Below are 16733 nucleotides of genomic sequence, written 5' to 3' on the forward strand. Positions count from 1 at the left end.
CAACAGGTACTGTTTATTAGCCTTTAAGACTGAATGCAATAAAATGTTCAAGCCAAAATATGAACATTTAAACTCCGTGCACGCGCGCTACGGGTGGATGAAGCGTTGTACCGCGCACGTGATGCATCGCGTTTTCAAGTTCAAGCTTAGCAGAAGTCCAGTGCAACACAGGGAATCTAATCATTATACAGTTAAAAACATATCTTCAAGAATTAAAGGGTGGCGTGGAATGTTGTTAATAAACATGCTGAATAACGGAAAGTGAATTACTGGAGGGAGAGAAAGCAGCGCATTAAATTTGGACACCCAAGTGCTCAGCGGCATTAATGTTTCTTGTCCTGTCACCTTGACAGTCACTACGGTTTCATATTTCTCGTCAATAAACTGCTGTATAATAGTCAGCGTTTGATTACTTACATCTCTCTTGCACTTCCACTAACTGCGCATCTGACCTCTGTGTTGCACCTCTCTCTGTCTGCCTGGTTTGATTTTATTGGTCATCTCGGTTTCATTTTGACTTTATCTTACTTAATAGACCCTTTAACTGTTTGAACACCATGTTGACATGGCACCGTATGCGTGCGCATTTAGGCAACGGAGGCAGTGGTGTAGTCTACGTGATACGCAGGTATACGCCGTATACCCACTAGAAATTGTCAAGGATTTCCGTATACCTACTAAAAATAGCGCGAGGATGCGTAACAGCATGGTTTTGTGACATTTTTAAACTTTTAGTCATAATATAGATGTGAAGCACTGACCATTAGAATGCCACACTTGCTACCTTAGCGGGTTGAAATACATATTAGGCAATATACTTCCTGCCGAACTGCGCGATCCGATCGGCGTATGAATTTCTATGAAATCAAATTACTATAGTGACGCGAAAGTGACTGGAGAGCAGACTGGTGTTGCGCCACAAGTGAGTGACAGCAAAGTACCGCGAGAGAGACTCCAGTTATCACATGGAGAAATCTGCTTTGAATCGCTCTCGCGGTACTTTGACATCACCATGAGGTCTGCTTAGCGCCAAATGAAGTCGAACCTGCAGTGTAGCTGCTCACTCGACACTGTAAACAAACAGTCCACGTGGAGAAGAGAACGACGAGTGGAGCAGTGCACAACATAAAATCCATAGAGTTTACAACGCACATGTGAGTAAACAACATTTAAATAATCAGTCCAGTTTATTACTTTATCTGGAGGTAAGGCTCCAAATACAATAAAATAAGCCCGTAATTATATCCTGATGGTTTTAGCTTTCAGTATGTTTGCTTGTGCTTCACAGTGTTAAACTTTCCTTCTCTGTGTTAATTTATATATCTACGTTCAAGCAGTGCCGGGTTAAGCCTTTGTGAGGCCCTGGGCTAATGCTGGTTTGAGGCCCCCCAATATACACTGAAAAAAATAAAGGCTGGATTTACTAAGTGCCCCATTGCGAATTTTTTTTAGTAAAACTTACTAAAAAAAGGGGATGCAAAAACGATGCACTGTCTATATTTTTTGTAAATCCAGTGTTTTTTACAGCGTATGTGCAACATTAAATGGCTAAAATTATTTAAATAAATTAAACAATATTATCAAATAATATTACAATCAGAAAAAGGCCAAGACAATAACATTTATTTAATAAAACTTACTACAAAAAGTGCTTCTTTCTGCTCTTCTTTCTCGTTGGTTTGGATGTTGGGACCGTACCAGTACAGCTCAGCAGTGGTGTAGTCTACTAGAAATTGTAAAGGATTTCCGTATACCCGCTAAAAATAGCGTGAGGATGCGTAACAGCATGGTTTTGTGACATTTCAAACTTTTAGTAATAGTGAAGCACTGACCATTAGCATGCTACACTTGCTACTTTAGCGGGTTCAAATGCATATAGCCTACATATTAGGCTATATATTTGGTGTGTTTGACTTTCTGCCGAACTGCGCGATCCGATCGGCATATGAAATCACTAGCGGCGCGAAGCAGAGTGGTGTGGCGCTACAAAACCCACAGGCGAGTGACAGCAAAGTACCGTGAGAGCGATTCAAAGCGGATTTATCCACGTGTTAACTGGAATCGCTCTCGCGGTACTTTGACATCACCAAGAGATCTATACCACTGCAGCTAAGTCACTACATTGACATGGCAGAAGGACAGAATGCCATTTTGTTCTGGGCACCCTTCCTTCACTCTTTCAAGTAGCCTTGGCAGTGCCTGCTTCTAGTGCTACAGTGGAGCGAGTTTTCAGCCATGGTGGCATCATGGCCAATTTGATCTTTTGAAAATGCAATGCAGTATAGGGGCCTCCCTCCACCTGTCCACAGCATGCATTTTATTTCTGTTGTAAGAGGACTTGACATGACTCGAAACTAAAATGGTAGGACTTTGGACTCGACTTGAGACTTGTTGGCTTTGACTTTTGACTCGACTTGGGACTTGCCTCATCTTTGACATGACTTTACTCGGGACTCGAGGGCAAAGACTTACTTGTGACTTGCATAACAATGACTTTGTCCCACCTCTGCTTATAGCTAGACGTCACATGCCGATTGGTCTGCGCTGCGCAGCAAGAAGCCACACGAGCGCTGAGCGTTGAGTCAAATTATAAGACGAGCGTAAGAAAATGACAGAGGTCTGGTCAGGGAATTAACCCAACACAAAAGTGAAAATGATAGCAATGACTCTTTAGATAAGATCTATAGACATGCACATCAGTGTTTTATTTGTCTGGAGAAAAGGACAATTTGATATCCAAAATAGTGTCCAACATAATACTTACTCTATCAATATACTCAAATAAGTAGGGCCTACATGCACTGCTATCAAACGTGATGTGTTTTTGGTGTTGTAATCTGGAACTTGGTGTATATCAAATGTGTTTGTTAAATGTCTCCACATGGAAACGGAATGCCCTCCCCCCGCACAGTCCTGCAATGAGAACCAGAAAAACCGGTTTCTAACCATTTTATTTACATGTGAATAGTGAGAGCACCCCCTCAGGAGCTGTAGCAGGGTTTTTGCGGGGTCTTTATAAGCTTAAGCCAGGACTTAGTTTAAATAGGAAATATAACTAGTTTTAACAAACATGCCTTACTAAAAACATTATTTGTCTGCATTTTGAGGCAAAAAAGGGCATGGCCGCCCGGACCCCGGTAATTTTCTGACGCGTGTCTTATTTGACTCAATGCTCAGCGCTCGTTTGACGACTTGCGGCGCCACGCAGCCCGATCGGACGGCATGTGACGTCTTAGCACCGCGAGACAGTAGGCCTACAGTATGCTTTTGAATAGATCTCGCGGTAGTGGGATGTCACAGGCCAACGGGTTTGCGCTGCGCCCCATTAAGTAAGATAAAGTGAAAATTATTCCTAGATGACCAATAAAATCATACCAGGCAGACAAAGCATTCGCATAATTTGTCTAGTAAAGGTTCTTAACTCGCAATAGTTATTTTCACGGAACAAAGCACTCACGGTCATAACACAGACCAACCAAATAAATAAATAAAAACCTTTTCTACATGAACACTTAAAATGAATTGCATTAAATAGTTTGCCACCGTTTGCCACTGAACCTGCATTAACGACGACAGTGGGGCTTTCGGCCTTAGTCAAACGGTTTGGCACGTATGGTCGGGTTGCGATTTTGGTGCTTTCGTGTGTCTTGTGAATAGTATGCCATACAGACCCGTTTGCCACTGAACCTGCATTAACGACGACAGTGGGGCCTCCAGCCTTAGTCAAACGGGTTGGTATGTATGGTCGGGTTGCGTTTTTCGCGCTTTCATGTGTTTTGTGAATAGTATGCCATACATACCCGTTTGCCACTGAACCTGCATTAACGACGACAGTGGGGCCTCCAGCCTTAGTCAAACGGGTTGGCACGTATGGTCGGGTTGCAATTTTGGCGCTATCGTAAGTCTTATGAATAGTATGCCATACAGACCCGTTTGCCACTGAACCTGCTTTAACGACGACAGTGGGGCCTCCAGCCTTAGTCAAACGGGTTGGTATGTATGGTCGGGTTGCGTTTTTCGCGCTTTCGTGTGTCTTGTGAATAGTATGCCATACAGACCCGTTTGCCACTGAACCTGCATTAACGACGACAGTGGGGCCTCCAGCCTTAGTCAAACGGGTTGGCACGTATGGTCGGGCTGCGATTTTGGCGCTATCGTAAGTCTTATGAATAGTATGCCATACAGACCCGTTTGCCACTGAACCTGCATTAACGACGACAGTGGGGCTTCCGGCCTTAGTCAAACGGGTTAACACGTATGGTCGGGTTGCGATGTTTTTGGCGTCTTCTCCTGGTCCTGTAAATGGTATACAATATAGACCCGTTTGCCACTGAACCTGCATTAACGACGACAGTGGGGCTTTAGGCCTTAGTCAAATGGGTCGTCAGGTTTCATTTTCTCTTAAAAATCGGAAGGTGACCCTTATTTACCATATATACCCTCGCATTGGGCCCCCAATTTGCTAAATCCTCAACTGTGGATAATATTATTATGCCGCAATATTTAGTCTGTCTGGAACTAAGCTGAGTTAAACCACATCACTGTGTGACACTTCAATACATATGAACGGCTGCTACGCTAATACGATTTTGTTTTTCTCTCCCTGTCTCGTCCTCGACCCGAGGACGAGACAAACAGACCCAGTCCCGGTAGATGTGAAAGTCGGCACACCTCTGATCTACTGGCCGTCCTTCAACGTTATGCCCAGCTGATACCTGACCAACGATCACCGGCAGAACCGCTTAATCTCCGCTAAATCTCCATTTCCGTTCTCCCAAGGGTTTTTCCCTCCTAGGACTTATTTTTCCTCGGATAAAAGCACGGGGTTTTTTTTTCTCCTAGGGGGTTTTTCACCCCGGGGAGGCAGCCTTTTTGGGCTTTACCTAGCTTCCTCTTCTATACGTTGCTTTAGTAATACGTGCAATTATAATATTGAGTCATAGCCGCAGCAAATTTAACTGCTCATGCTATCATGTATTCTGTTGTGCTATCTGTCGTTTTCTGTGCTTTTCACTGCTTCTATTTATGTAAAGCTGCTTTGAAACAATTGACTTTTGTGAAAAGCGCTATATAAATAAAAATTGAATTGAATTGAATAAAATTGACAGCAAAGGAGGAAGGATACCTCAGTTAGTGGAAGTTATAGGTTAAATTGGGCCGGAGCGCACCGGAGCGCAGCTCCGCCTCCTCGGGTCCACAACACACCTTGCTGGAGCTTCGGTCCGTCTCCTTCAGCAACAGGGTTTGACGCAAAGCGAATAATAACGTTTTCATTCATAGGCTTCAAACTCGTGCTTGCGGGGCACCCTCGACAAACATCTTTTTGAGAAAATCATGCTTCTCAGAGGTCCACTGTGTTTTTAATCCCGTCTGAATCGGAGTCCGTGTATGACATCTCCTTTATTTAGTTTTACATATTTTTATTTATATGCATTTAATAATACCGTAAGATCATAATGTATACACTGTAAAAATGATTCAGTGGCTTTGTAAATGTAGGCTATCTAAAATAAATGATTAAATTAACTTAATAAATTTTTTTAATGTCAGTTATGTGTTTTTTTTTTTTTAGTTAGACATACCCAAATAAATGACTAGAAATAGATATTTTGTTTAAAATGTACATATTTTATTTGATGTATACGCCTTAATAATATAAGTATTTAATTTACAGATTATTTTAATCAATATATTTGATAAGGTCAGAATTATATATTTAAGTTTTTGAAACTGTAATAATTGCTTTCTTCAAATTAATATTATTTGCATTTAACATCAACTTAAAAAAATGTACGTTTTACGCCTAACTTGAACTATGATGTACTTACTATTTTTACATTGATATTATTTGAGTAAATGTAGGCAAAAAAATAAATTAATAATAAGTAGAACAAATGTTAATTTTAAAAAATCCCATATAGCCAACAGGTTTTAATCAGCAACAGAGAAACTGCGCCTTTTGCCGATGAAAAACACCTCAGAAACTCCTCGAATTTATGAATTATTACACTCACAATATGATTTAATTTACTTACTACAAAAATATAACTCATTATACAAATTTATTCAACACCATTGCACACTTTATATCGAGTTTCATACCATGTAAAGGAAAACATGATAATATAAAAAGTACAGTAATGCAGAAAAGCGCATTACAACCATGTCCAAGCTATTAAAAACGTTCAGATGCAAAAATGAACTAAATGTACAATTAGATAAACTAGTTAATGATATTGCGCAAATGCTCTCGGTCTCTTCAAGGTCTACGCGAATAGAGGTTTGTTATAAGACTCAGTTATACATCACGTCTCTTCTAATTGCACAGAAAAAATGAATCAAGTGATCCGCATTTTAGTCGGATTTTTATGGAGAATAGGCTATGTGACCGTTTAACCCACGTGGACCGAACAAGAAAACGTATGCTTTCATGGAGTCCGTGTATGACATCTCTTTTAATTAGTTTTACATATTTTATTTATATGCATTTAATAATACCGTAAGATCACAATGTATACACTGTAAAAAATGATTCAGTGGCTTTGTAAATGTAGGCTATCTAAAATAAATGATTAAAGTAACTTAATAAAATCTTTTAATGTCAGTTATGTGTTTTTTTTTAGTTAGACAAACCAAAATTAATGACTAGAAATAGATATTTTGTTTAAAATGTACATATTTTATTTGATGTATACGCCTTAATAATATAAGTATTTAATTTACAGATTATTTTAATCAATATATTTGATAATTTCAGAATTATATATTTTTTTTAAACCTGTAATAATTGCTTTCTTCAAATTAATATTATTTGTATTTAACAACAACTTAAAAAAAATGTACGTTTTACGCCTAACTTGAACTATGATTTACTTACTATTTTTACATTGATATTATTTGAGTAAATGTAGGCAAATAAATAAAATAATAAGTAGAACAAATGTTAATTTTAAAAAATCCCATATAGCCAACAGGTTTTAATCAGCAACAGAGAAACTGCGCCTTTTGCCGATGACAAACACCTCAGAAACTCCTCGAATTGAATATTTACACTTACAACATGATTTTATTTACTTACTACAAAATATAACACATTATAGAAATTTATTCAACATCATTGCACACTTTATATCGAGTTTCATACCATGTAAAGGAAAACATGATAATATAAAAAGTACAATAATGCGGAAAAGCGCATTACAACCATGTTCCAGCTATTAAAAACGTTCAGATGCAAAGATAAACTAAATGTACAATTAGATAAACTAGTTAATGATATTGCGCAAATGCTCTCGGTTTCTTCAAAGGTCTTTGCGAATTATTTTGTTATAAGACTCCGTTATCATCACGTCTCTTCTACTGTAAGTGTACACAAAAAAAATAAGACGAATGATCCGCGTTTAAGTCAGATTTTTATGAAGAATATTTGACTGTTTATGTAACTGGCAAAAGAAAACTTCGCCAACCAAATGTTTGTTAAAAAGCTTGCATGTGACATCAAAGTACTGCCAATGCACCAAGAATCCCTGTCATGTTACTTCGATATCATATAGTATGCTTAAAGCATAAAGTCGAGCACACATGTCGGCAGTATGCCCTACTGTACTTGAAACACGACTGCCCTCTACAGGTTTTTTATTTCCTGCGTCCCCCACCAAATCACCCTTCTGCGGGATCTCGCAGAATTTCGGAAGTGCTCGCGGCATTCTGCTTTCAGAGACGCGCATTTTTAAAGGCCACATCTGTATGTCAAACTCTTATTTCAAAAGGGAAGTTTTTTGTTTCATGTGCAATTTATTCATAATACTTTGATAGTTCTGCTTAAAGAGTAACTAAACCCTTAACCAACTTTTTTTAGTTAATGATCTGTAAGAATGATGCTTTATTAGTGCTGTTCATTGTTTTTAGTAAGTTTTTTGACATTTGAATATAAAGTGTTCCAATACTATAATATATGGTGTAAAAACGTCTGAGTGCTGCCCTCTTGAGGTTGAACGGTGGCTTCTGCAGTTGAATTTTCCTATTGGATGTTGGGTCCAAAAAATGACTCGTGACGTAAGCAGGTTCAAGCTCACCACGCCCTTGTTACGATCTCACCACACACTTGGTACGAGCTTAGTTCGTCCCCTCTATCTCCGTTGGGATCTGCCCACTTTTCTTGCATTTTTCAAATATTGCCAGTGGGTGGAGTCAGGCTCTGAACAGGGGTTTAGTTACGCTTTAAGCAGAGATGTGAGTCCTTGTGAGCGTTTGGTTTGTCTTGTCTTGTGTTTTTGAGATTGACGGATAGGGAGCCGTTTGCACATTGGTAATCTGGACTGTCAGAAACCGAGCCGGGCTGTTAATATGCTAATTATGCTGAAGACAGATGAATGCTAACTCGGCAGCTTGGGCTTAAGGGTCGATGTTTCTCAGTTGACACTGTCCTATCTAAACTGTCCAAGCTGTTGGTTTGGTATATAGAAATGTTTAGCGATACACAGTGTGTGGTGTGCAGATTAGCCAACAGGCCGTTAAGTTGTTGTTACTTGCATTAAAGGAGGGACCCCAGCCATAGATATGTGGACAGGGTTTCTGTATAGCTCAGTAATGTAGCATTGCGTTTGCTGCGCAGCAGGTCATAAGTTCGAACCTATGGAACACACATGCTGATAAAAATGTATACTTGTATAATAGCTTTGGATAATAGTGTCTTCCAAATGCATAAATGTAACCACCAAAATCATCCTTGCAGTCCCTTAGCAACCACCCAGAACATGCTGGTGCAGAACATCATGCTTAAAACTTCAAAACATCTTAGCAACCAGAACAGTACCCTATAGATGTGTTGATTTAGCGCACATTGTGGTAGCACACATTTAAAAAAAAAAAAATTCATCTTACGAGGACTATAAATGCCTCCCATGATGTCTGTGAAGATGAATGCTTTTAAAAGCATGTTTCATTAAAGCTCCACTGTGTAAGATCTACTCCCATCTAGCGGTGAAAGTCTATATGACAAGCAACTGAATAATACTTTCTAGCCCCCCCCATTCGGAACGCGTTTTAACTCGTACGGTGGCCCGGCCGTGTCATGCCAAGGTTAACATGGCTTCCAGTAGCTACAAAGCAAAAGCAATGAGAAAAAAATGAACAATTTGCAATGTCCTTTGCCTGTGATCCATCAAAGCACACCGATTTATGTTTAACATGAAAAAAGTCTGATTGTCATGATATGTCCGCTTAAAATCACATACAAAAAGCAACCATGACGGGTTTAAATGGACGCGAATTAATATTATGTCAAAGTACAATGCTTATGTTTTAAGTAAACGTTACATGTCCGTGTATATGTAAGAGCTTTCTCTCATATTGGTGAAAAAAGATCACGCAACTTTCACACGCTTGTAAAATGAAACGAAAGACGCGCAGATCAGACGCTTTTATCAGAGTATTATGTCAGACATTATGTCAGAGTACAATGCTTATGTTTTAAGTAAACGTTACATGTCCGTGTATATGTAAGAGCTTTCTCTCATATTGGTGAAAAAAGATCGCGCAACTTTCACACGCTTGTAAAATGAAACGAAAGACGCGCAGATCAGACGCTTTTATCAATGAAAGGCTAAAAATAGCGCTGTCACAGTGTGTTTGTGCTAGAGGTCAGAAAAGATGAAAAACATTTTTCTCAGTACCTCAGATTACATAAATGGGCGGAGAGACGGCGTGTGTCTGTTCGGACACATTAAACCACATGCATGTTTACACTAACAAGTGTTATGCATAATCATGCTAAAGTTAGCCAAGGAACTATAAAACTTCAAGTTTACAACATGGACTGTATAGATGTAAACGAATATGCTGAATTACCTGTGGAGAATATAGAAAGTGCAACTTCAGTGTCCCTTGAGCCCCCTCTTGGAAAATAACTCCAATAGTGACTTTGGTCTTGATGTTTTTCCTGTCGCGTTGTCGTTTAAAATCCCCGTTTCGCTTCCTTGGCGATTTGTTTTAATGTCCTCGAGAATATGTCTTCAACAGGCTTTCAAATCAAAGCATTAGATCGCAGGTTCATCACGGTGTGCGGTTGTTGTAAAATCCGAAGGATTCAGCTACGCAGGTCACAGGCTGGATACGATACGTCATCAAGCCTGGTTTATTTAAATCAACTGAGCATTACATTCGCAAGTCATACGCATATTACATCAATTTACAATTAACTAAATATAATTGTCAGCTTTATAATTGTTAATATTCTGAAATAAGACTGTCTTGATGACGTATACCGCCTACACATGCAACCTCGGGAGGCTTCAGCTATCGGCCAGCATGAGTGTAGAGTGAAAGCGCGAAAGGCGGAGCTTGAATTTCAGGAATGTCCCTCGTCGGCGAATGTATTTCAAAGATGGAGGCACAACATGGATTCAGCCAGAGAGCGCTTCGACGGTATGCATTTTAAATAGCAGATTCTACACTTACGAGAATACTTTCATTAGTGGGTGGGAAGTAATTACACATGAATGAGCACATACTTTTGAAAGAAAACATGGGTTTTTGTTAAGAATTAACTCAATAAAGTACACAGTAGAGCTTTAAAGAGATAGTTCACCCAAAAATAAAAATTGTTATCATTTACTCACCCTCATGTTGTATAAATATCTTTGTTCTGATGAACACAGAGGAAGATATTTTGAGAAAGTTTGTAACCAAAACGTTTGTGGACCCCATTTACTGCCATAGTATTATTTTTTTCCTACTATGGAAGTGAATGGTGTCCCACCAACGTTTTGGTTACAAACATTTCTTAAAATATATTCCTTTGTGTTCATCAGAACAAAGAAATGTATACAGGTTTGTAACAACATGAGGGTGAGTAAATAACAGAATTTTTATTTTTGGGTGGACTATCCCTTTAAAGAGGACATATCATAAAAATCAGACTTTTACCATGTTTAAGTGATATAATTGGGTCCTCAGTGCTTCTATCAACCTAGAAAATGTGAAAAAGAATGACCCAGCCACTTAGTTTTGGTAAACCATTCTCTGCAAGCATGTGAAAAAATAGGTCATTGAAATTTGGCTCCCCCTGTGATGTCAGCAGGGGGATAATACTGGCCCTTATTACACGGCTCTCTGGAATGCTTGATTCTGATTGGTCAGTTGAGACATTTGCAGGTTCGTTCTTTTCGAATAATAACCGCTCCAAAATAATAACGCATAGCCGGTACTACTTTTACGAGTAAGATCGCTCCGCGCCAATAAAGATCAATAAAGATTACTGTCTGTTTGGCGCCATCTTGTGACAAACACTGGACAACCACGACAAGACACAGAGAGCTTACTGAGACTGAACTTGACAAAATAGAGCATGACAGCTACGAAGCCAACACACAAAAAAATACAGAATGGGCATTAAAACTTCTCAAAGACTGGCTAAAAGAGAAAAAAATGGAGACAGACAAGTATGAAGCAGAGGATCTTAATAAGGTATTACGATCATTTTATGCATCTGTGCAAAGTTTCGCGGAAGGATAAAAATGTTAATTTAAAACAAATATGCCAATAAAATGTTTCAAATTCATATTCATGTCCAGTTTTTTTTTCTTATGTGACAAGTAGCCGTGTAATAAGCGGGATAATGTAGAGGCAGCCGGTAGTTATCGGGAAATAAGCCCCTTCAGTGTGATACAAGACCCTCCGCTTCGCGTCGGGTCCTGATCACACTGTCGGGGCTTATTTCCCGATAACTACCGGCTGCCTCTACATTATCCCTTACTTAATCTGCACTATACAACCATCACACTGCTATTAAGTGCAGAGATCAGCTCATTTGCATTTAAAAGGACACACCCAAAACGGCACATTTTTGCTCACACCCACAAAGTGGAAATTTTAACATGCTGTAATAAATTATTTTTATGGTATTTTGCACTAAAACTTCACATATGTACTCTTGAGACACAAAAGATTTATTTTGCATCTTAAAAAAGTCTTGTAAAATGTCCCCTTTGATGAAAATTGGGAGACATCTGAAATGAAGTCTCATGTGTTTTGAGTTGGATTTGAGATCAGGTCAGATCACCACATAGCCTCACCAAAATTTCCCAGTTTTATTTCATTTCAAGCTCCAAATGAAGTCATGAGCTCACTAAGCTAATCCTCGTCAAATGCAAGCAGTAATTTGCATAAAACCTCTAATAACCTGTCATCACCCCCTGTTGGTACGATCTCACATTTATTTACAAACTTTAGTTTTTAAACATTAATTAGAATAATTTTGATAATTGGACTGACATTTTTTAAATCCAGAAAATCTTACCGTTTTACACACATAAAGTTTTCATCTTGAGGAAAAACTGTAACGTTGATATTTCTCCAGTTGATATGCACATGTTTTCCATATGCACAATATAGTGATGGTTGTCGTATTTATGGGCCTGAGCAGACATCAGCATGATGATATCATCCAGGACAGAGGGAGAACAGAGTTTTGACACCGCTTTGGAATTCCTAAAATTCAAACTGTAAAGAGATGAAAGACCACATCTCGCCCCATAACTGATTTATGAGCTCTACGACGCGGTCTAGGAGCTCAGACGTGCTTCACATGTGTAACCGTGAAGCTGAGTATTCTCCATCCAAGGTCAAAGGTGTGACGGCAGGCTGCAAACATTCAGATGTATCGCTCGTATGTCGCAGCTTCAAGAGCAAATCATCTTGCAAAGCTTCAAAGACATTCTTGTGCGGCGTCTTCTACCTGTGTTTGTGTGAGCAGATATATTGTACTGCATGATATCAGGCTTGTAAAGTCTTGTATTGTGTGCAGCTGGGAACGATCATTATAGACTATTAAAAATCTGGATAAGCCACATTGCTACATCTGATGTGCCCACTTGTGACAACACATCAGTCTAATTTTAAATAGCGATCGATTTTGTGTACAGCTTATTTATACCCTGCTCTTCCGACATTGACAAAACCCATAATGGTTGACCACCATTTGTGTATTACTGCGCTGCGTTGCTTTGCAGTCCATCAAAGCTACATTTAGACCAGTGGTCCATATCTTTTGCGGCGCCCCAAAGCATACATAACTACATTATCAGTGCTGTATAAAAATCTTACAAAATAACCTATTTTGTTTTAATTATCTTAGAATATGCTGGTTTTGTCTACATACAGTAGTACACTGCGTGTCCCCATACATGGAAGTCGGCATTTCACGCCGGCATGTTTTCACAGTAGCCCTAAACAGTTTTTTTAGGGGTTTGTTTTGTCCCTACTATGTTTCAGAGATGACATGTTTGTTCCTCTGGCAGCTACCGTAGCTTCTCTATGCATTTTTAAAAGGAGGGGTGAGCTGTGGATTGAGCTGTTGGTTGCAGTTTACAATCTTACCGCTAGATGCCGCTAAAAATCTACACACTGGATTTTTAAGTTTGATTACACAAAATTTATGATAAATAATAGGGCTGGGCGTTATGATGGTATATTCCGTTACCGCGGAATAAAATGTCAGACGTAACAGATTTTTCTATTCCGCGGAATGCAAATAAGTGGGCGTGGCTAACTCTGCCCTCCAGCATGTTAGACTGAGTGGGACGGAGAAACATGTAAAATAGTTCACTTATAAAAAATGAACGAGTTATTTGTGTAATTTTTATAATAAGTGCCAGTGAATCCAGCGCGGGTCACGCAGCGAGACTCTTGTCTTGCTCGCTCTCGCGCGCTCTCTCGCACGCGCGCTCTCTCTCCTCATGCAGCAACCGGCCGGTCTCTCGCGTGCAGAGGTCTCTCTAGTCAAGCGCAAGGAGCTGCGACGCCAAATAAAGAGTTCTTCTTGGACATAATGTTAATAGTTGTAAAGTTTTCTTGACTTTAAGCAAGCTAAGACAAAACTCGCGTTTATATCAGTGACACGTGTGCTGCTGGAGTGATGTAGTTTGATGCGCCATTTGCTTATACAAACATATTTGATCGGAAAGACGAGAAAGAGATGCAAATGTTAAGGTCTAATAGAAAGTAAAGCGCGTCAAGACTTTAAAACAAACTTTATGATCCATCACATCATTTCACCTGTCACATTTATAATATCTAGAGCTTCTTCTCTCATATACAGGTATTTATCCTGTCTGTAGGTTTTTGCATATATTTATACCTGTTCATTTTACATATTGCATATGTTTAATGTAATGTATGCATAAATAAAATTACAATGAAGCCATACTATAGCTTCAATAGTCTATAAAATTAATAACTCAATTAAAAACAAGATTCTGTCTAATCAAGACTTATCTGTTGTTATCTTCTGGGCATTTTCACTTTAACATTATTAACTTTAAATTGCTCATATTTTAAAACTGTGGTGAGCATTTAGTTTAAAGCTATAGTGAGTGTTGTGTTTCTGTACATTTTTATCATCAAAAAACAATATTAACTGAAAAACATGTATACCGTGAAATATTCCGTTCCGTGAAATAAAATGACCCATTCCGTGAAATAGATTTTTGGTCATTCCGCCCACCCCTAATAAATAAATATATTTAATAAAATGTCATAAAACTGGGTCCCCCTGTCACCATCTGGTTGCTCCCAGTTTGAGAACCACCACCGATTTTTGCAAATAAACTACTTTCATAAGAGAGGAATCTTACATTTATACTCGAAACACAAGAGGAGTATTGTAAACTAATAGAGTCAAACTGGCTGAAGTTGGTATATTCATATTAGAAGTGAAAGGAAACGGTCTTTTGTGTTTTAAGGAAACAGATTGTGACTCCCTTGACTCCCATTGTTCAGGTTGCTATGTTGTAAGTTCTCCTGATGTTTGTAGTCACACCTCTCGCACACACACGCACTTGAATTTCTGGATTTTTGGTTTTGTGTAAATTTTATTTTGCCCTGAAAGAGTACTACGTTTTGCTAAATGTCCTCTGTTTTGCACAATTTTGTTTTAAATAACTTTTAAAGTCTTCTGTGACCCCACAGAAACATTTGATATTAACCACCCAGCAAAATTTCAATTAAAAATAAAAAAAATGCCAGATAAATAAAATAAGTTATCAAAATCTTAGAAAACTACATCCTAAATAAATGCTGTTTTGTTTACATAATATATGTGGATGTACTGTGTATAATAATGATGTATAAATACACACACACACACACACACACACACACACACACACACACACACACACACACACACACACACACACACACACACACATGCATGTATATTTACGAAACATTTGCATGTGTATAAACATGTTTATATTTATATATCATTTATATGATATATAAATATTTATATATTTTTTCGTTAAATTATACATACATAATTATTGTACACATACATATTTCATGTAAACAAAACTTTTATTCTGAAAACGATTAATTGTAACTACTCCAGATTCCTAATGCACTATTAAATGCATTATTGTGGAAGTGATCTGCGTTGTTTGTCTGCATTTGGATTTGTCAGGTTGTTTACGGTTAGTATTTTTTACATGAGTCGGTTCACGATGTGCTCCTGAGGGACCAAATAACTCGTCCTGTATATAAGCCAGCATGTTACTGTGACACACAAGCAGACGTGTGTTCGGGTGTGTCCGGAAGCATCAGATTGGATTATTCACCATTAGTGTGTACACGAAGTAAAAAGCCCTATTGACGGATGTATTGCTGGGGTGTGTTTGTACAATATCAATGAACGATATACAATCGCATTTTAATTATATAAACACAAAGACCTCTTTAAGCCTTTCTTGAGTCTTGTCCCAGATACACCTTATGATCTGGTCAAATATCCTCCTCGACTGAAGGTTCACGTTTAATGCTATACAGAGGAGCTTGTTTTTAACGCAAAAGTGATGCTACAGATGTAACTTTTTGCTAAATAAGGATGAGATCAACTTTTGTAAGTTATAATTCCCTAGATGCATTAATATAATCTTTTTCACTTTCTTTTTGTTTTTTCAGGACTTGGAGTTCCATGGCGTCATGCGCTTTTACTTCCAGGACCGGGTGGCAGGAAACTTTGCCACCAAGTGCATCCGTGTGTCGAGCACAGCCACAACACAGGATGTGATCGAGACGCTGGCGGAGAAGTTCAGGCCTGACATGAGGATGCTGTCTTCTCCCAAATATTCCCTCTACGAGGTGCACGTCAGCGGCGGTGAGTCTTGCTAAATAGGAAGATAGTATTAGGACTAAAACCCTCATTATATTTCTGCATATGTCTTACGCTGTAGCCTTGAAGCCGTAGGATACGCATCTGCTTTTTTCATACTTCTGCATAGTCATCCGCATCGATGTGCAATTACATGTTCAGACCACTAGTAGCCAGTATCCACGCGTGTAACCTTGGCCAGTTAACCCACCCACATCAATGTGCAATTACATTAGAGTGCAGATTAGGCCGCATTTTTCTGTCTGAGCCCAGCCTGTGTCCGACAGTCAGTAACCGAACCCGACTTGAGTCCGACAGGCATTAAGATATTTATGTCCGAGCCCAACACAGTTAAAAATAAAAAATAATTCATACTAATGACACATGTACGTTTGTTTGTGTAAAAAGCCCGCTTTTATTAATTAACTGGAAGGCATTCGGAAATACATATATGCGCAATCTGCACATCAACAAAGCACACGGTCAACAAAGCGCACGTTAACACAAGCGCGCACAAGTGGCCCAAAAAAATAGCCAATTGAAATTAAATAAACAAAGCTAGGTCTACCAAAAATGTCCCAAG

The 16733-nt window shown here is 38.8% G+C and overlaps 1 protein-coding gene across 19 annotated transcripts in view; it reads left to right on the top strand.

The window, feature by feature from the left end:
• afdna (afadin, adherens junction formation factor a) overlaps positions 1–16733 on the top strand; it is a 166956-nt gene that overhangs the window by 63594 nt on the left and 86629 nt on the right. For all 19 annotated transcript variants that reach the window (XM_065256271.2, XM_065256281.2, XM_065256273.2 and 16 more), the window contains exon 2: positions 15961–16156. In XM_065256271.2, coding sequence (XP_065112343.1) covers positions 15961–16156 — 196 coding nt within the window. The remainder of the gene's footprint in view (positions 1–15960; positions 16157–16733) is intronic.

This window comes from Paramisgurnus dabryanus, chromosome 12, assembly GCF_030506205.2.
Source record: "Paramisgurnus dabryanus chromosome 12, PD_genome_1.1, whole genome shotgun sequence".
In the NCBI taxonomy this organism is placed as follows: domain Eukaryota; kingdom Metazoa; phylum Chordata; class Actinopteri; order Cypriniformes; family Cobitidae; genus Paramisgurnus; species Paramisgurnus dabryanus.